The sequence below is a fragment of the Salmo salar genome, chromosome 01 (assembly GCF_965601325.2).
Source record: "Salmo salar chromosome 01, fSalSal1, whole genome shotgun sequence".
Classification (NCBI taxonomy): domain Eukaryota; kingdom Metazoa; phylum Chordata; class Actinopteri; order Salmoniformes; family Salmonidae; genus Salmo; species Salmo salar.
The window spans coordinates 18,152,501-18,177,301 of NC_138291.1; the positions used below are offsets into that span (position 1 = coordinate 18,152,501).

Genomic DNA, 24,801 nt, shown 5'->3' on the forward strand with positions numbered 1-24,801 from the left:
CAAGTCGTCGGGGCATGGTCGAAAGCGTTCCACAGGGATGCTGGCCCATGTTGACTCCAATGTTTCCCACAGTTGTGTCAAGATGGCTGGATGTCCTTTGGGTGGTGGACCATTCTTGATACACATGAGAAACTGTTGAACATGAAAAATCCAGCAGCGTTGTGGTTCTTGACACAAACTGGTGCTCCTGGCACCTACTACCATACTCCGTTCAAAGACACAAATCTTTTGTCCTGCTGGTTCACCCTCTGAATGGCACACAGACACAATACCTGTCTCAAGGCTTAAAAATCCTTCGTCAACCTGTCTCCTCCCCTTCATCTACACTGACATCAATAAGGGATCATAGCTGTGTGTGTGTGTGTGTGTGTGCGCTTGAATGTGTGCATTCCCCAGTTGCACTACACTCCATGGGCTGCGTGTCGAGGATGGGTACGGATTCCAAACTTGTAAACATATTTTCTTTCTCTCCTTCTGAACCAATAGCTTTGTATGGGTGATAGAAACGTAAGTATGTATGGTCTACTGGTCTTTTCCCTGTGGTCCATCATGTCTCCAGTTGGTTCTGAATCTGTCCTACACAGAGCAGTGTACTGAGAGCTCCATATATTACACAGGGATGGTGTGTTAGCCACCGTCATCCATAAACATGTCTCTCTCTCATCCTCCTCTCGCCTTTTCTCTCTTTTGACAGGCACTGAGGCGCTCTGTATAAGCCCACAGCTTTGCTGTAGAAAGGCCCTGCACAGAAAACATCTACCGTAATTTCTGGACTATTAAGCGCACCTGAATATAAGCCGCATATGTCTATAAGCCGCAGGTGCCTACCGGTACATTGAAACAAATGAACTTTACACAGAATTTAAGGAAGCACAGCTTGTAGCAAAAATAAATAGGCTTTAACGAAACACGGCTTGTAACAAAAATAAATAGGCTTTAACGAAACACGGCTTGTAACAAAAATAAATAGGCTTTAACGAAACACGGCTTGTAACAAAAATAAATAGGCTTTAACGAAACACGGCTTGTAACAAAAATAAATAGGCTTTAACGAAACACAGCTTGTAACAAAAATAAATAGGCTTTAACGAAACACAGCTTGTAACAAAAATAAATAGGCTTTAACGAAACACGGCTTGTAACAAAAATAAATAGGCTTTAACGAAACACGGCTTGTTACAAAAATAAATAGGCTTTAACGAAACACGGCTTGTAACAAAAATAAATGGGCTTTAACGAAACACGGCTTGTAACAAAAATAAATAGGCTTTAACGAAACACGGCTTGTAACAAAAATAAATAGGCTTTAACGAAACAAGGCTTGTAACAAAAAATAAAAAATTAGCAGTAAGCTTTAGTTGTCTTTTTGCACTGAGTCAATTCCTCACGCTGCTGTTTCCAACGTCTTATCATCGACTCATTAAGACCAAGCTCCCGTGCAGCAGCTCTATTTCCTTTTCCAACAGCCAGATCAATCGCCTTCAACTTGAAAGCTGCATCATATGCATTTCTCCGTGTCTTTGCCATGATGAGGGTGACAAAATGACTACCGTAATCAGAATGATGGGAAGTTTGAGAGCGCTCGATTTAATCTAAACAGTAAACAAAAAAGTTGTTTGACCTTAACCCGTTCGGCAATTTCATTGGTCTAATGAAAGCTTCATGCCGGCAAAAAACTGAGCACATCACAGAATGTTTTTTTGGAGATAAAAAATTTGAAAGCTCCTGTCTGACCAAGAGAAAAGAACGAGCATAACAATAAGATGCTTGAACCCTGTGGTAGGTTTAAACTGGAACACAGCACAGCCTGAGAATTGGAATGAACCAGAGAACCCTGTGGTAGGTTTAAACTGGAACACAGCACAGCCTGAGAGTTGGAATGAACCAGAGAACCCTGTCATTTACTAGAAAGACAGAGATATGAGCTGACTGATAAGGATTCACTCTTCATAGACCTAGAGGGCATAACGCACACATCATACAGACACACAGACACACACATATACGCTCTCACACACGGTCAAACACACACACACAAGTGATAAGGATACAATCTTCCTGGAGGACAAAGGCCTCAGCTATCTGCAGAGAGGGAGACAGAGAGGAGAGGGTTAAAGGTTAACAAGTATATTCATTTAGACACTGCTTTTACATTCTAGTCACCCAGAACAACTAACAAGTGTATTCCACCAAGGAAGACAAATACATACTGTATTACCATCAACTGTACTATCAAGAAGTTAAACATTGTATATAGCCTAATAGGGAATAATGATTAAATTATGTCTAGTATGACTTTAACCCTAAGACAACCCTAAACACGTAAACAACCCTAAACAACCTCCCTAAGAGGCATTAAAGAAGGTAAACACACACAAACACCGTCAGGTAAGCAAGAGAAACACCGCTAATCTCCATGGACACAGTGGAAAATGCAGGAAATAGCTGGAAAGTCTTTAAAATCTTTCTTGATCACAGTTGCATTTGTAGTTTCCAAAGTTCCCCCTATCCACCTGTAGCTAGGAGGTGAGGCGAGCTCCACAGCCTGACAAAGCAGCAGTGGTGTGTCAGACTCTACCTCTAGGAGGTGAGGCGAGCTCCACAGCCTGACAAAGCAGCAGTGGTGTGTCAGACTCTACCTCTCAAGTGACTGTTATTGTTCTCCTGCTGACTGAAGTGGAGAGAGAGAGAGAGAGAGAGAGAGAGAGAGAGAGAGAGAGAGAGAGAGAGAGAGGAGAGAGAGAGAGAGAGAGAGAGAGAGAGAGAGAATGAGCGCTCGCATTTCTAATCAAGTGAGAGGCGCTAACAACCCACTGACCTCTCTCGCACTCGCTCTTTCTCCCTCTTCTTTGTTGCAAGTAAAACATTTATATAAATATGAATTGCTCATTTTGTTTGCTTGTGGTGCGTAGGCCTACATGTGTGTGAGAGAGAGAGAAAGGGAGGGAGTGAGAGAGAGAGAGAGAGTGCAGGGGAGAGAGAGAGAACGAGGGAGCAGCGAGAGAGAAATAAGAGGCTTTGGCAAAAAAACAAGAGAAAAGACTTCCTCCTAATGTACTACATGTTTTTATAGGAAGTATAAAGCTCCATTAAAACTCAGCCAGGGGAGACTTAACACAAACACTCATTCTGCCCTTACAAGGGCTGGTCAGAACTCCCTGGGTTGCTAAAAGCTGTCTGGATCTCGACCAATCAGATTGGAGACAGGGGAAGAAGGTCAGAGGTGAACAGATGTGAGTTGGTTAGAATAGGGGTGTGTTCAGAGCATTGCAGAAAGAAAATGAATAAAGCTGACATGATTTCCTGTTCTATCCAACAGATAGTCCTGTCCCAATCCCAAATGGACCCCTTGACCCTACAGGGCTTCCCAAACCTTTTTGACCCACGACCCCATTTTGATATCTGAAAATTATTGCGTCCCCAACCATGTGAAAATAATGTAATTAACAGCCAATGTTTCCTTTTTTATATTTTTTAATTTTTTTTTTATTTTTTTTTTTTTTTTAAATAGGGGCTATGACAGTCAATTGCAAAACATTCTAACAGTATTTCTGGTTGTCTTGAACGCACTGAAGTCAGAGATTTCCGAATTCCCAGTTGTTGTGAATGCAGCATTAATGCAGAGTGAGATGCCAGGGTATCCCCTATAGCGACCCACGAATGCATTCGGTCACATGACAGCTCGATCAGCTGTTTGATTTCACTAACCGGCATGTCAACTGAGCAAGGATCACAGTCAAACGGATTGGGTAGTAGGTCCCATGGTGCTCTTCCAAGCGTTGGATGTGAGCAGTCATCACTCGTGTGGGACACTTCCTGATGCTGTTTTCTGTTACAAACATGCTTTCCTCTGGATCGGTCACTCATCTGGAGAAGGTTTTTGTATTTCCCCTACATGCTTGCATTCAGTTCGTTCAGTTTCTAAAATTTGTCTGTTACATAGGCAAGGAGACACATTGTCTTTTCATTACACAGAAAGTCAACCAAGTCTGTTTTTTTACCTCCATTGTGAACTACAACAGTTCCTCTCTTAATTAAAAACATCTTCCCAACCCTCCCCCTCGATAACTACTAAGCCTCAGTGTGAAATAGAACATTGTAATTGTTCTGATCCCATATCTCCACATAGTTTTGTGAACAGGCGTGCGCAGTGGATGTAGTTTACAATCGGAGTTAACCACTGCAGAAGATCTCAGAGTTCTCTGCTCAGCTCGTTTGGCGCCAGTTGCTCTCGTTGTGCCATACAATGCTTCCATATGGCAGTTTGAGTCGATAGAGTTTCCTGTTGATTGCTAGGAATAGCATGAATTCTTCATTAAACACTGTTATTTGACAAAGGTATTGATGTGAGTTTCTGTGCCTTCCCACACATTGCTTTCACCATATAAATTGTGGCTAGTAATATCAAAGTCTCTGCAATATTGTGTGGTTTCATAGTGTAGCGGGTCCAACCGATTCACCGGTCAAGTCTAGCCTTTTTCCATAATCCGGTTGAATATTACCCTTTAGATTTGAATCATTTTCATTTAGATTTTTAAGGTTAACCATATTACAATGATTTTGAGATACAAAGACGATATTATAATATATAGTAAATAATTTGTTTTGTATTTTCTTTTTGTCAGGATTTTTGAAATTCTCCCTTGACACCATTTTCATATTAGGCAACCCCACATGGGGTTGCGACCCCTAGTTTAGGAACCGCTGCCCAATGCGAATGTGAAGATCTAAGAGGATTTGATTGCCATAATCAATATGGTGAAACTTTCACCTAGCCTATCAGAGGGCAAGGTGGCGCTACTACCATATTGACTGCACCGGTCAAATCCTCCGTTTGTGCGTAGGGTCCAGGGTTCCATTTGGGCCATGTCTGTTCTCAACAATACATTTATATCTGAACGTTCTTTAACGCTGAACCCACCTGAACGCGCCCCCAGGAGACAGTTGAAAGTGTTGGGAGGAGGGAGGGAGTAGACCAATGATGTATATACATCATTGGAGTAGACAGATGCAGAGAGGTGCTGATCAGAAATGACAGCAGTGCCCCTACTGGTGGTGGAGGGAATAGACAACACATTTTCACTTCACCCAGAGCTCTGTGTGTATCATAATGACAGGGATTATACCACACTCATACACACTGTAATGGCTGTGTGTGTGTGTGTGTGTGTGTGTGTGTGTGTGTGTGTGTGTGTTCAGTCAGTCTGGTAAATACATTACAAAAGTATGTGGACACCTGCTCGTCGAAAATCTCATTCCAAAATCATAGGCATTAATATGGAGTTAGTCCCCCCTTTGCTGCTATAACAGCCTCGACTCTTTTGAGAAGGTTTTCCACTAGATGTTGGAACATTGCTGCAGGGACTTCCATTCAGCCACAAGAGCACTGATCGGGCACTGATGTTGGGTGATTATGCCTGGCTGGCAGTCGCCGCTTCAATTCATCCCAAAGGTGTTCGATGGGGTTGAGGTCAGGGCTCTGTGCAGGCCAGTCAAGTTCTTCCACACCGATCTCGACAAACTATTTCTGTATGGACCTCACTTTGTGCAAGGGGGAATTGTCATGCTGAAACAGGAAAGGGCCTTCCCCAAACTGTTGCCACAAAGTTAGATGCACAGAATCATTTAGAATGTAATTGTGTGCTGTAGCATAAAGATGTCCCTTCCCTGGAACTAAGGAGCCTAGCCCGAACCATAACAAAACAGCCCCAGACCATTATTCTTCCTCCACCAAACTTTACAGTTGGCACTGGTATTCAGGCAGGTAGCGTTCCCCTGGCATCCGCCAAACCCAGATTAGTTCGTCGGACTGCCAGGTGGTGAAGAGTGATTCATCACTCCAGAGAACGCGTGTCCACTGCTCCAGAGTCCAATGGCGGCGAGCTTTACACCACTCCAGCCGACACTTGGCATTGTGCATGGTGATCTTAGGCTTGTGTGCGGCTTCTCGGCAATGGAAGCCCAATGGTTAGCTCCCAACAAACAGTTCTTGTGCTGACGTATCTTCAGATGCAGTTTGAAACTCGGTAGTGAGTGTTACAACCGAGGACAGACGATTCTTACACGCTACGCGCTTCAGCGGTCCCGTTCTGTAAGCTTGTGTGGCCTACCACTTTGCGGCTGAGCCGTTGTTGCTACTAGACATTACCACTTCAATAACAGCACTTACAGTTGACCGGGGAAGCTCTATCAGGGCAGAAATGTAACTAACTGACTTGTTGGAAAGGTGGCATCCTATGACGGTGCCACGTTGAAAGTCACTGAGCTCTTCAGTAAGGTCATTCTACTGCCAATGTTTGTCTATGGAGATTGCATGGCTGTGTGCTCGATTTTATCACCTGTCAGCAACGGGTGTGGCTGAAATAGCCTCATCCACTAATTTGAAGGGGTGTCCACATACTTTTGCATATATAGTGAGGAATTACAGCTAACCACAGAGGGAATCACACCTACACCAGGCTGCCAGATTAATGTTGACTTGAGAACAGTGCAGGCAGGTAGAAATACAATATATAGAATGGAGAGGGATGGGCACACACCTGATGGAGGGACTGAGGAAGGTGGGAGTGATCTTGACATTCCCCTAGCTCCTGTAGGGAGGCTAGGAGGTCAGTGCTAGGCTCTGTGGTGGAGGTGGTAGGTTCTGTGGTGGAGGTGGGTCCTGTAGGCTCTGTGGTGGAGGTGGTAGGTTCTGTGGTGGAGGTGATAGGTTCTGTGGCGGAGTTGGTACGTTTTGTGGTGGAGGTGATAGGTTCTGTGGTGGAGGTGTGCGTCTTCCCTTCAGGGTTACTGTAGGAGGGTTCGTCTGGACTACCTGCTACGGGGCTGATAGGACATGTAGTCTCTGGAGACACAGAGGGGTGGAGCTCTACCAAACTGCCTAAAGAGAGAAAGAGAGGGAGAGAATTGAGGATGTAGAAGATAGAGAAAGGGAAAAGACAAAGAGAGAGAGAGAGAGTACATCAAACATCAAAGTAACCCTGTTATAAAAGTCAGACAGTGAGAGCCAGTGAAAAGCCAGACTGAGCAGAATCTCTACCTACTGAGCGATTACACACACTCTCGCTATGTACTTTTCTATTTGTGATTCTGTTCTGTGGAAACCATACAGCCCGTTTGAACAATCCCAAGTCCTAACAAGCCAATAAAGCCTTTTTATCCCATGGTGGGAAATGAATTTGGTTGGTAGTGACATAACATTCATAGTATAATGCACCATTGAGCACTTAAACCGACATACCCACACACACACACACACAACAGTGAGCCTTGTTGTTAGCCAGACTAAAGGCTAAAACAAGGAATGGACAAAGGCTAGCACAATGACACACAGAGCTCACATCACAGGCTAGCATATTTGGCTACAATGACATCACAATGGCAAAACAACACAACAGGCAACACCCATTGGCAACTGGTAGTTACTCACGTCTTGCCCAGACAGTGTTTGTTATGGGACAGGCACCACAGATCCTCAGGCTCCTCTCAATCACTTTACCTGTCCACTGACTCCCTAAGTCTTCCCTTCTTCTCCGTGACTTCTATTAACATCTTCCCCTATCGATCTACCTCTTCTTCTCCTTCTGTCCCCCTCCTTGCTGTACCACTCTCCTTTACCTCTCTACCTCTCCATCTCTCTGACTGCAGCTGATGTGGCTGCTCTGTCATCACTGTGTGACCCGGGCTGTATGCCACAAATCTGATCTGCTGACCGACAGGGTTAGCGTAGAGTGGCTTGCGAAAGTATTCACCCCCCCTTGGCATTTCTCCTATTTTGTTGCCTTACAACCTGGAATTAAAATATATATTGTTTGTGGGGGTTGTATCATTTGATTTACACAACATGCCTACCACTTTGAAGACGCAAAATATTTTTTTATTGTGAAACAAACAAGAAATAAGACAAAAAAACTGAAAACTTGAGCATGCATAACTATTCACCCCCGCAAAGCCAAAACTTTGTAGATCCACCTTCTGCAACAATTACAGCTGCAAGTCTCTTGGGGTATGTCTCTATAAGCTTCTATACGCACATCTAGCCACTGGGATTTTTGCCCATTCTTCAAGGCAAAACTGCTCCAGCTCCTTTAAGTTGGATGGGTTCCGCTGGTGTACAGCAATCTTTAAGTTATACCACAGATTCTCAATTGGATTGAGGTCTGTGCTTTGACTAGGCCATTCCAAGACATTTAAATGTTTCCCCTCAAACCACTCGAGTGTTGCTTTAGCAGTATGCTTAGGGTCATTGTCCTGCTGGAAGGTGAACCGCCGTCCCAGTCTCAAATCTCTGGAAGACAAACAGGTTTCCATCAAGAATTTCCCTGTATTTAGTGCCATCAATCATTCCTTCAATTCTGACCAGTTTCTCAGTCCCTGCCGATGAAAAACATCCCCACAGCATGATGCTGCCACCACCATGCTTCACTGTGGGGATGGTATTCTCGGGGTCATGGGAGGTGTTGGGTTTGCGCCAGACATAGCGTTTTCCTTGATGGCCAAAAAAGCTCAATTTTCATCTCATCTGACCAGAGGACCTTCTTTCATATGTTTGGGGAGTCTCCCACATGCCTTTTGGCGAACACCAAACGTGTTTGCTTATTTTTTTCTTTAAGAAATTGCTTTTTTCTGGCCACTCTTCCGTAAAGCCCAGGTCTGTGGAGTGTACGGCTTAAAGTGGTCCTGTGGACAGATACTCCAATCTCCGCTGTGGAGCTTTGCAGCTCCCTCTGGATTATCTTTGGTCTCTTTGTTGCCTCTCTGATTAATACCCTCCTTGCCTGGTCTGTGAGTTTTGGTGGGCGGCCCTCTCTTGGCAGGTTTGTTGTGGTGCCATACTCTTTCCATTTTTTAATAATGGAATTAATGGTGCTCCATTTGAAACATGTTATTTGTTTAATTTCACTTCACTAATTTGGACTATTTTGTTTATGTCAATTACGTGAAATCCAAATAAAAATCTATTTAAATTACATGTTAAAATGAAACAAAATAGGAAAAACGCCAAGGGGATGAATACTTTTGCAAGGTACTGTAAGTGCAAACATACAAAAGACACATACACAGACATACACAAACACACAAGCACGCATTTACGCACACGTACGCCCAGGCAATTGAGTAACCCAGACCTTCAACCATGGCCACAAACACAGTTTACTCAATAGAATTGACTAGTCTCTGCCTCCTCCTGATCAATGGTACCCAATAAAACAATAGAATTGACTAGTCTCTGCCTCCTCCTGATCAATGGTATCCAATAAAACAATAGAATTGACTAGTCTCTGCCTCCTCCTGATCAATGGTATCCAATAAAACAATAGAATTGACTAGTCTCTGCCTCCTCCTGATCAATGGTACCCAATAAAACTGATCCAAGGTGATAGATTTCCTGTGTGTGTGCGTGCGCGTCATATTACCTGTGTCTGAGGAGGAGTCAGTCAGAGGAGTGTCGGGTGCTGTCACGCTGTCCTTCTCCTCTTCTTCCACTATCACACCATAATCTTCCTCTCCCTTCATCTTTCTATCACCATCTTCCTCCTCTTCATCCCTATTGCCCTTTAAAGAGTCTTGTTCAATGGAGTCACATCCAACCCTCTGACCATCATCTAGTTGAGTCTGTGTCAAGTTCTGGTTTTGGTGGGCGGAGACCTGATTTGGTTCCGAGGGGTCTGATTGGTTGTAGTGGAGGTCGACCCCGCCCTCCTGACCCTCTGATACCACTGGTCCCGCCCTCTTGCACTGACCTGGAAGCAGATAAAGAGACAGGTTCTGTTGTTGTCAACACACACAGCAGTTAGCCCCTAACTGTGCCCTTCCACTCATCATACCTCTGATACCTCCTTTGTCCCACCTCCCACACAAGCAGTGACCTCACCCGTTATAACCAGCATGTCCAGAGATGTAACCTCTCTTATCATCACTCAGTGCCTGGGCTTACCGCCGCTGTACCCGCACCCCACCATACCCCTGTCTGCACATTATGCCCTGAATCTATTCTAACACGCCCAGAAATCTGCTCCTTTTATTCTTTGTCCCCAACGCTCTAGACGACCAGTTTTGATAGCCTTTAGCCGTACCCTCATCCTACTCCTCCTCTGTTCCTCGGGTGATGTGGAGGCTAACCCAGGCCCTGCATGTCCTCAGGCACCCTCATTTGTTGACTTCTGTGACTGAAAAAGCCTTGGTTTCATGCATGTTAACATCAGAAGCCGCCTCCCTAAGTTTGTTTTACTCACTGCTTTAGCACACTCCGCCAACCCTGATGTCCTTGCCATGTCTGAATCCTGGCTTAGGAAGGCCACCAAAAATTCTGAGATTGCCATACCCAACTATAACATTTTCTGTTAAGATAGAACTGCCAAAGGGGGAGGAGTTGCAATCTACTGTAGAGATAGCCTGCAAAGTTCTGTCATACTTCCCAGGTCTATACCCAAACAGCTCGAACATCTAATTTAAAAAATGAATCTCTCCAGAAATAAGTCTCTCACTGTTGCAGCCTGTTACCGACCCCCCTCCGCTCCCAGCTGTGCCCTGGACACCATATGTGAATTGATCGCTCCCCATCTAGCTTCAGAGTTCGTTCTGTTAGGTGACCTAAACTGGGATATGCTTAACACCCCAGCAGTCCTACAATCTAAGCTAGATGCCCTCAATCTCACACAAATTATCAAGGAACCCACCAGGTACAACCCTACATAAGTAAACATGGGCACCCTCATAGACATTATCCTGACCAACTTGCACTCCAAATACACCTCTGCTGTTTTCAATCAGGATCTCAGCGATCACGGCCTCATTGCCTGTATCCGCTATGGGTCCGCGGTCAAACGACCACCCCTCATCACTGTCAAACGCTCCCTAAAACACTTATGCGAGCAGGCCTCTCTAATCGACCTGGCCCGGGTATCCTGGAAAGATATTGACCTCATCCCGTCAGTCGAGGATGCCTGGTCGTTCTGTAAAAGTAATTTCCTCAACATCTTAGATAAGCATGCCCCTTTCACAAAATGCAGAACTAAGAACAGATATAGCCCTTGGTTCACTCCAGACCTGACCGCCCTTGACCAGCACAAAAACATCCTGTGGCGGACTGCAATAGCATCGAATAGTCCCCGCGATATGCAACTGTTCAGGGAAGTCAGGAACCAATACACGCAGTCAGTCAGGAAAGCAAAGGCTAGCTTTTTCAAGCAGAAATGTGCAACCTGTAGCTCTAACTCCAAAAAGTTTTGGGACTCTGTAAACTCCATGGAGAACAAGAGCACCTCCTCCCAGCTGCCCACTGCTCTGAGGCTAGGCAACACGGTCACCACCGATAAATCCATGATAATTGAATATTTCAATAAGCATTTCTCTACGGCTGGCCATGCCTTCCTCCTGGCTACCCCGGCCAACAGATCTGCCCCCCCCCCCCCAGCTTCTCCTTCATCCAAATCCAGATAGCAGATGTTCTGAAAGAGCTGCAAAACCTGGACCCGTACAAATCAGCTGGGCTAGACAATCTGGACCCTCTCTTTCTAAAACTATTCGCCGCCATTGTTGCAACCCCTATTACCAGCCTGTTCAACCTCTCTTTCGATTCGTCCGAGATCCCTAAAGATTGGAAAGCTGCCGTGGTCATCCCCCTCTTCAAAGGGGGTGACACTCTAGACCCAAACTGCTATAGACCTATATCTATCCTGCCCTGCCTCTCTAAAGTCTTCGAAAGCCAAGTTAATAAACAGATCACTGACCATTTCGAATCCCACCGTACATTCTCCGCTGTGCAATCCGGTTTCCGAGCCGGTCACGGGTGCACCTCAGCCACGCTCAAGGTACTAAACGATATCATAACCGCCATCGATAAAAGACAGTACGGTGCAGCCGTCTTCATCGACCTGGCCAAGGCTTTCAACTCTGTCAATCCCCGTATTCTTATCGGCAGACTCAATAGCCTTGGTTTCTCTAATGACTGCCTCGCCTGGTTCACCAACTACTTTGCAGACAGATTTCAGTGTGTCAAATGGGAGGGAATGTTGTCCGGACCTCTGGCAGTCTCTGTGGGGGTACCACAGGGTTCAATTCTCGGGCCAACTCTTTTTTCTGTATACATCAATGATGTTGCTCTTGCTGCGGGTGATTCCCTGATCCACCTCTACGCAGACGACACCATTCTGTATATTTCTGGCCCTTCCTTGGACACTGTGCTAACAAACCTCCAAATGAGCTTCAATGCCATACAACACTCCTTCCGTGACCTCCAACTGCTCTTAAACGCTACTAAAACCAAATGCATGCTTTTCAACCGTTCGCTGCTCGCACCCGCCCGCCTGACTAGCATCACCACCCTGGACGGTTCTGACCTAGAATATGTGGACAACTATAAATACCTAGGTGTCTGGCTAGAATGTAAACTCTCCTTCCAGAATCATATTAAACATCTCCAATCCAAAACCAAATCTAGAATCGGCTTTCTATTTCGCAGCAAAGACTCCTTCACTCACGCCGCCAAACTTACCCTAGTAAAACTGACTATCCTACCGATCCTCAACTTCGGCGATGTCATCTACAAAATAGCTTCCAATACTCTACTCAGCAAACTGGATGCAGTCTATCACAGTGTCATCCGTTTTGTTACCAAATCACCTTATACCACCCACCACTGCGACCTGTATGCTCTAGTCGGCTGGCCCTCGCTACATATTCGTAGCCAGACCCACTGGCTCCAGGTCATCTATAAGTCTATGCTAGGTAAAGCTCCGCCTTATCTCAGCTCACGATAACAACACCTACCCGTAGCACACGTTTCAGCAGGTATATTTCACTGGTCATCCCCAAAGCCAACACCTAATTTGGCCGCCTTTCCTTCCAGTTCTCTGCTGCGAGTGACTGGAACGAACTGCAAAAATCGCTGAAGCTGGAGACTTTTATTTCCCTCACCAACTTTAAACACTGCAGCTGCACAAAGTCCATCTGTAAATAGCCCACCCAATCTACCTACCTCATCCCCATACTGTTTTTATTTACTGCACACCAGTATCTCTACTTGCACATCATCATCTGCTCATTTATCACTCCAGTGTTAATCTGCTAAATTGTAATTCTTCGCTACTATGGCCTATTTATTGCCGACCTCCTCACGCCATTTGCACACACTGTATATAGACTTTCTTTTTTTCTACTGTGTCATTGACTTGTTTGTGTTATTGGATTGTTTATTGTTTATTCCATGTGTAACTCTGTGTTGTTGTCTGTGTCACACTGCTTTGCTTTATCTTGGCCAGGTCGCAGTCGTAAATGAGAACTTGTTCTCAACTAGCCTACCTGGTTAAATAAAGGTGAAATAATAAAAAATAAAAAAAAGATTCCAATCGACTCTGTAGGCAGTCATGTAGATCTAATACAGGTTCTTCAACTTTTTCTTGCCCAGGGATCCCGCCCAGGCAAATCAGCGACCCAGAAACCCCCTTCCAGGCAAATCAGAGACCCAGGGACCCCCGCCCAGGCAAATCAGAGACCTAGGGACCCCCGCCCAGGCAAATCAGCGACCCAGAAACCCCGTCCCAGGCAAATCAGAGACCCAGGGACCCCCGCCCAGGCAAATCAGAGACCCAGGGACCCCCTCCCAGGCAAATCAGAGACCCAGAAACCCCCTCCCAGGCAACCCCCATCATATGTTAGAAAAAAACTTGTTTTTTTCCCCACACGTCTTGTCTTATCATCAGGTGAATGATAATGGAAAGGAGAAGTAATCAACGTTTTAAAATGAATAGATTTGGTGGATAGTTTTTCATTATTTTGACCTCCCAACATTATAATTGGAAGAGGAAGTGTAAACTCTAACAGCCTATTAGCTACAAAGGTAACTCCAAACACCTTCGCTAAAAGCAGCTGGTTAAACAAAAGGTCATCCATGTGTCAGCAAAAATGCATGTCCAAGTCAAGAAAGCTTTCCAGCACTTTCTGCGACTGGTATTCGCCGGGTGCCTTTTCAAAGCCTATGTCAGATACTCCAGTGACTAAGTCTCTAAGAGCTTTGCACACCCGTTTTTGTGCAATATTTGCACATTATTATTTTCTATATATATATATATATATATATATAAAATAAATTCACCATATAAAATGATCATTGTAATTGTGCACACATTGATGTCAGACATGCAGCTACCCCAATGCTGTTTCTGATGACGGTGATAAACGCAGGAGCAGATTTCAGGAGCAAGACAAAACACCCTCTTTGTGACTGATGACTGATATAAGGGCATGTATGTGATAGGCCTATCTGGCTTATATGATTGCAATGTCATAATGCAGTGTCATAAAGTGTATCATGACAGTGTCATAAAGTAATTTAAAATATAATAATTATAATTACAACAACAAAGGATTTACGAAACAAACTTTCAAACAAAAGGAAACTTCTTCTCTGGGAAAAAACTAATTGGAATAAATGTTATGTAGGTGTCATAACCAGCCATAAAATAACAATATATGTCACAACAGGTGTAAATATATGGGTCATGACAGTGTTATGACTATATTATCACTGTAATGTCAGCTGTTATGACATATTTTGACATGGTTAAAACCGTTTGATAACGTGTTATGACACTGGCTGTCAAGTAAAGTGTTACCGGTTATTGTCCTGCTGAAAGGTGAATTCATCTCCCAGTGTCTGGTTGAAAGCAGGATCCATCCTGTTTTCTTTTCATTGCCGATGTCAAGCATCCCCATTCCATGATGCAGGCACACCTTGCTTCAAAATAAGGAGGCAGTTCCTGAGTGATGTTGGATTGGCCCCAAACATAAGGTTTATTCCTTTGCAGTGGTTTTTTTGTAGTAATAGTCTAGTGCCTTATTCTGTATATTTGCATTCTTCTTTTCACTCATTTAGGCCATTTAAAAATCACCACTGGTCTCATGGTGACGTCCCTGAGCAGTTTCCTTCCTGTCCTGCAGCTCAGTTCAGAAGGACGACTGTATCTTTCATGTGTCTGTGTGGTTTAATACATCATCCACAGAATAATTACTAACTTGACCATGCTTAATTTATTGAAATGTTTTTATTTTATTTAACTAGGCAAGTCAGTTAAGATCAAATTCTTATTTAAGAACAGTGGGTTAACTGGGGCAGGGGCAGAACGACAGATTTTTACCTTGTCAGCTTGGGGATTCGATCTTGCAACCTTTCAGTTACTGGCCCAACACTCTAACCACTAGGCTACCTGCCACCCCTGTCTGATTTGTTACTGTTACCCATCTACCAATCACTGCCCTTCTTTATGAGGCTTTTGAAAAGCTCCCTGGTCTTTGTAGTTGAATTTGTGCTTTTAATTCAATACATGACTGAGGGACCTTCCAGATGTTGTATGTATGGGGGACAGAGGAAGGGGTAGTAATTCAAAAATCATGTCAAGCCCTATTATTTCACACAGAGTGAGTCCATATAACTTATGTGATTTATTAAGCCACATTTTACTTCTCAACTAATGTAGGCTTGTCTAAACAAAGGAGGTGAATACTTACGCAATGACTGTATTTTAGCTATTAATTTGTAAAAAGTTGTAGCATTTTCTTTTCACTTGGATATTATGAAGATCAATGACAAGAAAGTACAATTCAATCTATTTCAATCCCACTTCGTAACGCAACAAAGTAAAATTGACCTTCTATATGTAATCCCAAAATGTGTATTCTGTTGTTGCTAGTGATATCTGCACACTTTCTCAAATGTATTTTACACTGATGGAAACTCCCTCCAGCCAATGCACCAGCCAATGCTTACACTAATCGATGCTTTTAAATCAATGACCAGGAGAAAAGGATGAAGAATCGGGACATAAGACAATATTTCAGCTCTCTCTCCCCCTACCTCTCCTCTCCTAGACCTTATCCAGAGGGCTCCTCTCTCTCCCCCTACCTCTCCTCTCCTAGACCTTATCCAGAGGGCTCCTCTCTCTCCCCCTGCCTCTCCTCTCCTAGACCTTATCCAGAGGGCTCCTCTCTCTCCCCCTACCTCTCCTCTCCTAGACCTTATCCAGAGGGCTCCTCTCTCTCCCCCTGCCTCTCCTCTCCTAGACCTTATGCAGAGGGCTCCTCTCTCTCCCCCTGCCTCTCCTCTCCTAGACCTTATCCAGAGGGCTCCTCTCTCTCCCTCTCCTCTCCTAGACCTTATCCAGAGGGCTCCTCTCTCCCCCTACCTCTCCTCTCCTAGACCTTATCCAGAGGGCTCCTCTCTTTCCCTCTCCTCTCCTAGACCTTATGCAGAGGGCTCCTCTCTCTCCCCCTACCTCTCCTCTCCTAGACCTTATCCAGAGGGCTCCTCTCTCTCCCCCTGCCTCTCCTCTCCTAGACCTTATCCAGAGGGCTCCTCTCTCTCCCCCTACCTCTCCTCTCCTAGACCTTATCCAGAGGGCTCCTCTCTCTCCCCCTACCTCTCCTCTCCTAGACCTTATCCAGAGGGCTCCTCTCTCTCCCCCTGCCTCTCCTCTCCTAGACCTTATCCAGAGGGCTCCTCTCTCTCCCCCTGCCTCTCCTCTCCTAGACCTTATCCAGAGGGCTCCTCTCTCTCCCTCTCCTCTCCTAGACCTTATCCAGAGGGCTCCTCTCTCCCTCTCCTCTCCTAGACCTTATCCAGAGGGCTCCTCTCTCTCCCTCTCCTCTCCTAGACCTTATCCAGAGGGCTCTCTCTCCCTCTCCTCTCCTAGACCTTATCCAGAGGGCTCCTCTCTCCCTCTCCTCTCCTCTCCCAGACCTTATCCAGAGGGCTCCTCTCTCTCCCTCTACTCTCCCAGACCTTGTCCAGAGGGCTCCTCTCTCTCCCCCTGCCTCTCCTCTCCTAGACCTTATCCAGAGGGCTCCTCTCTCTCCCCCTACCTCTCCTCTCCTAGACCTTATCCAGAGGGCTCCTCTCTCTCCCCCTACCTCTCCTCTCCTAGACCTTATGCAGAGGGCTCCTCTCTCTCCCCCTGCCTCTCCTCTCCTAGACCTTATCCAGAGGGCTCCTCTCTCTCCCCCTGCCTCTCCTCTCCTAGACCTTATGCAGAGGGCTCCTCTCTCTCCCCCTGCCTCTCCTCTCCTAGACCTTATCCAGAGGGCTCCTCTCTCTCCCTCTCCTCTCCTAGACCTTATCCAGAGGGCTCCTCTCTCCCCCTACCTCTCCTCTCCTAGACCTTATCCAGAGGGCTCCTCTCTTTCCCTCTCCTCTCCTAGACCTTATGCAGAGGGCTCCTCTCTCTCCCCCTACCTCTCCTCTCCTAGACCTTATCCAGAGGGCTCCTCTCTCTCCCCCTGCCTCTCCTCTCCTAGACCTTATCCAGAGGGCTCCTCTCTCTCCCCCTACCTCTCCTCTCCTAGACCTTATCCAGAGGGCTCCTCTCTCTCCCCCTACCTCTCCTCTCCTAGACCTTATCCAGAGGGCTCCTCTCTCTCCCCCTGCCTCTCCTCTCCTAGACCTTATCCAGAGGGCTCCTCTCTCTCCCCCTGCCTCTCCTCTCCTAGACCTTATCCAGAGGGCTCCTCTCTCTCCCTCTCCTCTCCTAGACCTTATCCAGAGGGCTCCTCTCTCCCTCTCCTCTCCTAGACCTTATCCAGAGGGCTCCTCTCTCTCCCTCTCCTCTCCTAGACCTTATCCAGAGGGCTCTCTCTCCCTCTCCTCTCCTAGACCTTATCCAGAGGGCTCCTCTCTCCCTCTCCTCTCCTCTCCCAGACCTTATCCAGAGGGCTCCTCTCTCTCCCTCTACTCTCCCAGACCTTGTCCAGAGGGCTCCTCTCTCTCCCCCTGCCTCTCCTCTCCTAGACCTTATCCAGAGGGCTCCTCTCTCTCCCCCTACCTCTCCTCTCCTAGACCTTATCCAGAGGGCTCCTCTCTCTCCCCCTACCTCTCCTCTCCTAGACCTTATGCAGAGGGCTCCTCTCTCTCCCCCTGCCTCTCCTCTCCTAGACCTTATCCAGAGGGCTCCTCTCTCTCCCCCTCCCTCTCCTCTCCTAGACCTTATCCAGAGGGCTCCTCTCTCTCCCCCTCCCTCTCCTCTCCTAGACCTTATCCAGAGGGCTCCTCTCTCTCCCCCTCCCTCTCCTCTCCTAGACCTTATCCAGAGGGCTCCTCTCTCTCCCTCTCCTCTCCTAGACCTTATCCAGAGGGCTCCTCTCTCCCCCTACCTCTCCTCTCCTAGACCTTATCCAGAGGGCTCCTCTCTCTCCCCCTGCCTCTCCTCTCCTAGACCTTATCCAGAGGGCTCCTCTCTCTCCCCCTACCTCTCCTCTCCTAGACCTTATCCAGAGGGCTCCTCTCTCTCCCCCTGCCTCTCCTCTCCTAGACCTTATCCAGAGGGCTCCTCTCTCTCCCCCTACCTCTCCTCTCCTAGACCTTATCCAGAGGGCTCCTCTCTCTCCCCCTGCCTCTCCTCTCCTAGACCTTATCCAGAGGGCTCCTCTCTCTCCCCCTGCCTCTCCTCTCCTAGACCTTATCCAGAGGGGTCTCTCTCCCTCTCCTCTCCTAGACCTTATCCAGAGGGCTCCTCTCTCCCTCTCCTCTCCTCTCCCAGACCTTATCCAGAGGGCTCCTCTCTCTCCCTCTACTCTCCCAGACCTTGTCCAGAGGGCTCCTCTCTCTCCCCCTGCCTCTCCTCTCCTAGACCTTATCCAGAGGGCTCCTCTTTCTCCCCCTGCCTCTCCTCTCCTAGACCTTATCCAGAGGGCTCCTCTCTCTCCCCCTGCCTCTCCTCTCCTAGACCTTATCCAGAGGGCTCCTCTCTCTCCCTGCCTCTCCTCTCCTAGACCTTATCCAGAGGGCTCCTCTCTCTCCCCCTGCCTCTCCTCTCCTAGACCTTATCCAGAGGGCTCCTCTCTCTCCCCCTGCCTCTCCTCTCCTAGACCTTATCCAGAGGGCTCCTCTCTCTCCCCCTACCTCTCCTCTCCTAGACCTTATCCAGAGGGCTCCTCTCTCTCCCCCTGCCTCTCCTCTCCTAGACCTTATCCAGAGGGCTCCTCTCTCTCCCCCTGCCTCTCCTCTCCTAGACCTTATCCAGAGGGCTCCTCTCTCTCCCTTTACCTCTCCTCTCCTAGACCTTATCCAGAGGGCTCCTCTCTCTCCCCCTACCTCTCCTCTCCTAGACCTTATGCAGAGGGCTCCTCTCTCTCCCCCTGCCTCTCCTCTCCTAGACCTTATCCAGAGGGCTCCTCTCTCTCCCCCTGCCTCTCCTCTCCTAGACCTTATCCAGAGGGCTCCTCTCTCTCCCTTTACCTCTCCTCTCCTAGACCTTATCCAGAGGGCTCCTCTCTCCCCCTGCCTCTCCTCTCCTAGACCTTATCCAGAGGGGTCTCTCTCCCTCTCCTCTCCTAGACCTTATCCAGAGGGCTCCTCTCTCCCTCTCCTCTCCTCTCCCAGACCTTATCCAGAGGGCTCCTCTCTCTCCCTCTACTCTCCCAGACCTTGTCCAGAGGGCTCCTCTCTCTCCCCCTGCCTCTCCTCTCCTAGACCTTATCCAGAGGGCTCCTCTTTCTCCCCCTGCCTCTCCTCTCCTAGACCTTATCCAGAGGGCTCCTCTCTCTCCCCCTGCCTCTCCTCTCCTAGACCTTATCCAGAGGGCTCCTCTCTCTCCCCCTGCCTCTCCTCTCCTAGACATTATGCAGAGAGCTCCTCTCTCTCCCTCTCCTCTCCTAGACCTTATCCAGAGGGCTCCTCTCTCTCCCCCTGCCTCTCCTCTCCTAGACCTTATGCAGAGGGCTCCTCTCTCTCCCCCTACCTCTCCTCTCCTAGACCTTATCCAGAGGGCTCCTCTCTCTCCCCCTGCCTCTCCTCTCCTAGACCTTATCCAGAGGGCTCCTCTCTCTCCCCCTGCCTCTCCTCTCCTAGACCTTATCCAGAGGGCTCCTCTCTCTCCCCCTGCCTCTCCTCTCCTAGACCTTATGCAGAGGGCTCCTCTCTCTCCCCCTGCCTCTCCTCTCCTAGACCTTATCCAGAGGGCTCCTCTCTCTCCCCCTGCCTCTCCTCTCCTAGACCTTATGCAGAGGGCTCCTCTCTCTCCCTCTCCTCTCCTAGACCTTATCCAGAGGGCTCCTCTCTCTCCCCCTGCCTCTCCTCTCCTAGACCTTATGCAGAGGGCTCCTCTCTCTCCCCCGCCTCTTCTCTCCTAGACCTTATCCAGAGGGCTCCTCTCTCTCCCCCGCCTCTTCTCTCCTAGACCTTATCCAGAGGGCTCCTCTCTCTCCCCCGCCTCTCCTCTCCTAGACCTTATGCAGAGGGCTCCTCTCTCTCCCTCTCCTCTCCTAGACCTTATCCAGAGGGCTCCTCTCTCTCCCCCTGCCTCTCCTCTCCTAGACCTTATGCAGAGGGCTCCTCTCTCTCCCTCTCCTCTCCCAGACCTTATCCAGAGGGCTCCTCTCTCTCCCCCTGCCTCTCCTCTCCTAGACCTTATCCAGAGGGCTCCTCTCTCTCCCCCTGCCTCTCCTCTCCTAGACATTATGCAGAGAGCTCCTCTCTCTCCCTCTCCTCTCCTAGACCTTATCCAGAGGGCTCCTCTCTCTCCCCCTGCCTCTCCTCTCCTAGACCTTATGCAGAGGGCTCCTCTCTCTCCCCCTACCTCTCCTCTCCTAGACCTTATCCAGAGGGCTCCTCTCTCTCCCCCTGCCTCTCCTCTCCTAGACCTTATCCAGAGGGCTCCTCTCTCTCCCCCTGCCTCTCCTCTCCTAGACCTTATCCAGAGGGCTCCTCTCTCTCCCCCTACCACTCCTCTCCTAGACCTTATCCAGAGGGCTCCTCTCTCTCCCCCTGCCTCTCCTCTCCTAGACCTTATCCAGAGGGCTCCTCTCTCTCCCCCTGCCTCTCCTCTCCTAGACATTATGCAGAGAGCTCCTCTCTCTCCCTCTCCTCTCCTAGACCTTATCCAGAGGGCTCCTCTCTCTCCCCCTGCCTCTCCTCTCCTAGACCTTATGCAGAGGGCTCCTCTCTCTCCCCCTGCCTCTCCTCTCCTAGACCTTATCCAGAGGGCTCCTCTCTCTCCCCCTGCCTCTCCTCTCCTAGACCTTATGCAGAGGGCTCCTCTCTCTCCCTCTCCTCTCCTAGACCTTATCCAGAGGGCTCCTCTCTCTCCCCCTACCTCTCCTCTCCTAGACCTTATCCAGAGGGCTCCTCTCTCTCCCCCTGCCTCTCCTCTCCTAGACCTTATCCAGAGGGCTCCTCTCTCTCCCCCGCCTCTTCTCTCCTAGACCTTATCCAGAGGGCTCCTCTCTCTCCCCCGCCTCTTCTCTCCTAGACCTTATCCAGAGGGCTCCTCTCTCTCCCCCGCCTCTCCTCTCCTAGACCTTATGCAGAGGGCTCCTCTCTCTCCCTCTCCTCTCCCAGACCTTATCCAGAGGGCTCCTCTCTCTCCCCCTGCATCTCCTCTCCTAGACCTTATCCACAGGGCTCCTCTCTCTCCCTCTCCTCTCCTCTCCTAGACCTTATCCAGAGGGCTCCTCTCTCTCCCCCTGCATCTCCTCTCCTAGACCTTATCCACAGGGCTCCTCTCTCTCCCTCTCCTCTCTCTCCCCCTGCATCTCCTCTCCTAGACCTTATGCAGAGGGCTCCTCTCTCTCCCCCTGCCTCTCCTCTCCTCTCCTAGACCTTATCCACAGGGATCCTCTCTCTCCCTCTCCTCTCTCTCCCCCTGCATCTCCTCTCCTAGACCTTATGCAGAGGGCTCCTCTCTCTCCCCCTGCATCTCCTCTCCTAGACCTTATCCACAGGGCTCCTCTCTCTCCCCCTGCCTCTCCTCTCCTAGACCTTATCCAGAGGGCTCCTCTCTCTCCCTGCCTCTCCTCTCCTAGACCTTATCCAGAGGGCTCCTCTCTCTCCCCCTGCCTCTCCTCTCCTAGACCTTATCCAGAGGGCTCCTCTTTCTCCCTGCCTCTCCTCTCCTAGACCTTATCCAGAGGGCTCCTCTTTCTCCCCCTGCCTCTCCTCTCCTAGATCTTATCCAGAGAGCTCATCTCTCTCCCTCTCCTCTCCTAGACCTTATCCAGAGGGCTCCTCTCTCCCTCTCCTCTCCTAGACCTTATCCAGAGGGCTCCTCTCTCTCCCCCTGCCTCTCCTCTCCTAGACCTTATCCAGAGGGGTCTCTCTCCCTCTCCTCTCCTAGACCTTATCCAGAGGGCTCCTCTCTCCCTCTCCTCTCCTCTCCCAGACCTTATCCAGAGGGCTCCTCTCTCTCCCTCTACTCTCCCAGACCTTATCCAGAGGGCTCCTCTCTCTCCCTCTCCTCTCCTAGACCTTATCCAGAGGGCTCCTCTTTCTCCCCCTGCCTCTCCTCTCCTAGATCTTATGCAGAGAGCTCCTCTCTCTCCCTCTCCTCTCCTAGACCTTATCCAGAGGGCTCCTCTCTCTCCCCCTGCCTCTCCTCTCCTAGACCTTATCCAGAGGGCTCCTCTCTCTCCCCCTGCCTCTCCTCTCCTAGACCTTATCCAGAGGGCTCTCTCTCCCTCTCCTCTCCTAGACCTTATCCAGAGGGCTCCTCTCTCCCTCTCCTCTCCTAGACCTTATCCAGAGGGCTCCTCTCTCCCTCTCCTCTCCTAGACCTTATCCAGAGGGCTCCTCTCTCCCTCTCCTCTCCTAGACCTTATCCAGAGGGCTCCTCTCTCCCTCTCCTCTCCTAGACCTTATCCAGAGGGCTCCTCTCTCCCTCTCCTCTCCTAGACCTTATCCAGAGGGCTCCTCTCTCCCTCTCCTCTCCTAGACCTTATCCAGAGGGCTCCTCTCTCCCTCTCCTCTCCTAGACCTTATCCAGAGGGCTCTCTCTCCCTCTCCTCTCCTAGACCTTATCCAGAGGGCTCCTCTCTCCCTCTCCTCTCCCAGACCTTATCCAGAGGGCTCCTCTCTCCCTCTCCTCTCCCAGACCTTATCCAGAGGGCTCCTCTCTCTCCCTCTCCTCTCCTAGACCTCATCCAGAGGGCTCTCTCTCCCTCCCCCTGCCTCTCCTAGACCTCATCCAGAGGGCTCTCTCTCCCTCCCCCTGCCTCTCCTAGACCTCATCCAGAGGGCTCTCTCTCCCTCCCCCTGCCTCTCCTAGACCTCATCCAGAGGGCTCTCTCTCCCTCCCCCTGCCTCTCCTCTCCTAGACCTTATCCAGAGGGCTCCTCTCTCCCTCTCCTCTCCTAGACCTTATCCAGAGGGCTCCTCTCTCTCCCTCTCCTCTCCTAGACCTTATCCAGAGGGCTCCTCTCTCCCTCTCCTCTCCTAGACCTTATCCAGAGGGCTCCTCTCTCCCTCTCCTCTCCTAGACCTTATCCAGAGGGCTCCTCTCTCCCTCTCCTCTCCTAGACCTTATCCAGAGGGCTCCTCTCTCCCTCTCCTCTCCTAGACCTTATCCAGAGGGCTCCTCTCTCCCTCTCCTCTCCTAGACCTTATCCAGAGGGCTCTCTCTCCCTCTCCTCTCCTAGACCTTATCCAGAGGGCTCCTCTCTCCCTCTCCTCTCCTCTCCCAGACCTTATCCAGAGGGCTCCTCTCTCCCTCTCCTCTCCTCTCCCAGACCTTATCCAGAGGGCTCCTCTCTCTCTCTCTCTCTCTCTCCCAGACCTTATCCAGAGGGCTCCTCTCTCTCTCTCTCTCTCTCTCCCAGACCTTATCCAGAGGGCTCCTCTCTCTCCCTCTCCTCTCCTAGACCTTATCCAGAGGGCTCCTCTCTCTCCCCCTGCCTCCCGCTCTCACCCATGGGGCTCGGCAGGTAGCCTAGTGGTTAGATCGTTGGGCCAGTAACCGAAAGGTTGCTGGATCGAATCCCTAAGCTGACAAGGTAAAAATCTGTCGTTCTGCCCTGAGCAAGGCAGTTAACCCACTGTTCCTCGGGTGCTGAAGATGTGAATGTTGATTAAGGCAGCCCCCTGCACCTCTCTGATTCAGAGGGGTTGGGTTAAATGCGGAAGACACATTTCAGTTGAAGGCATTCAGTTGTACAACTGACTAGGTCCCCCCCTTTCCTCCCTCCGTCACCTTCTCATCCTTACCCTCATCCATGGGGCTCCTCCGCTGTGACCTCTCAGCATGAAGGTCGGCCACTCCCCTTGCCACACCTACAACAAACAGCCCTCCTCCTACTGACTAGAGAGAGAGAGAGAGAGAACGAACACACGTTTATTTCCCTTTTGTTTATTGTCTATTCCACTTGCTTTGGCAATGTAAACAAATGTTTCCAATGCCCTTTAAAAGAGAGAAAGAACGAGGGATTAGTGAGAGAAAGAAAAGAGGCTTTCTCTGTTCCGCTGCCTTGCCTGTCCTGAGATACTGGGCTGTTTATAAGCCTTCCTCTAATCAGTTAAATTCTGTTTAAAGTTTCACCACATTACAGCAGTAAAACAAGCTAAAATCCTAAAATCTGATCTTTTGACCCCTAAAACAAGAGAAAAGACTTCCTCCTAATGTACTACATGTTTTTATAGGAAGTATAAAAGTATCAAATGTAATCTCCTTCGTAGAAAGCTCCATTAAAACTCAGCCAGGGGAACATAAACACTCATTCTGCACTTACAAGGGAACTTACAAGGGTTGCTAAAAGCTGTCTGGATCTCGACCAATCAGATTGGAGACAGGGGAAGAAGGTCAGAGATGAACAGATGTGAGTTGGTTAGAATAGGGGTGTGTTCAGAGCATTGCAGAAAGAAAATGAATAAAGCTGACATGATTTCCTGTTCTATCCAACAGATAGTCCTGGCTCAATCCCAAATGGACCCCTACACACGTGACAATCTGAGAGGATTTGATTGGCATAATCAATATGGTTTAACTTAGCCTATCAGAAGGCAAGGCATTATTACCAGTGTAAGTAAGGGAATAGAAAAGAGAGAAC

At 48.8% G+C, this 24,801-nt stretch overlaps 1 protein-coding gene across 4 annotated transcripts in view; it reads right to left on the reverse strand.

Moving 5' to 3' along the window:
• The window catches only part of LOC145864064 (uncharacterized), a 29,273-nt gene that overhangs the window by 526 nt on the left and 3,946 nt on the right, over window positions 1–24,801 (reverse strand). Inside the window, exons 2-6 of one of the 4 annotated variants that reach the window (XM_082969165.1) lie at window positions 23,963–24,056; window positions 14,616–14,737; window positions 9,417–9,743; window positions 6,540–6,880; window positions 1–2,082 (exon numbers count right to left, since the gene is read on the reverse strand). The exon at window positions 1–2,082 is cut by the window's left edge and continues 526 nt beyond it. In XM_082969165.1, the coding sequence (XP_082825291.1) occupies window positions 2,011–2,082; window positions 6,540–6,880; window positions 9,417–9,743; window positions 14,616–14,715 (840 nt within the window). In that variant the 5' untranslated portion in view covers window positions 14,716–14,737; window positions 23,963–24,056 and the 3' untranslated portion in view covers window positions 1–2,010. Of the gene's footprint in view, window positions 2,083–2,740; window positions 5,050–6,539; window positions 6,881–9,416; window positions 9,744–14,615; window positions 14,738–23,962; window positions 24,057–24,801 lie in introns of those variants that run through there. The other 3 variants (XR_014382652.1, XM_082969124.1, XM_082969145.1) reach the window with 3 other exon arrangements.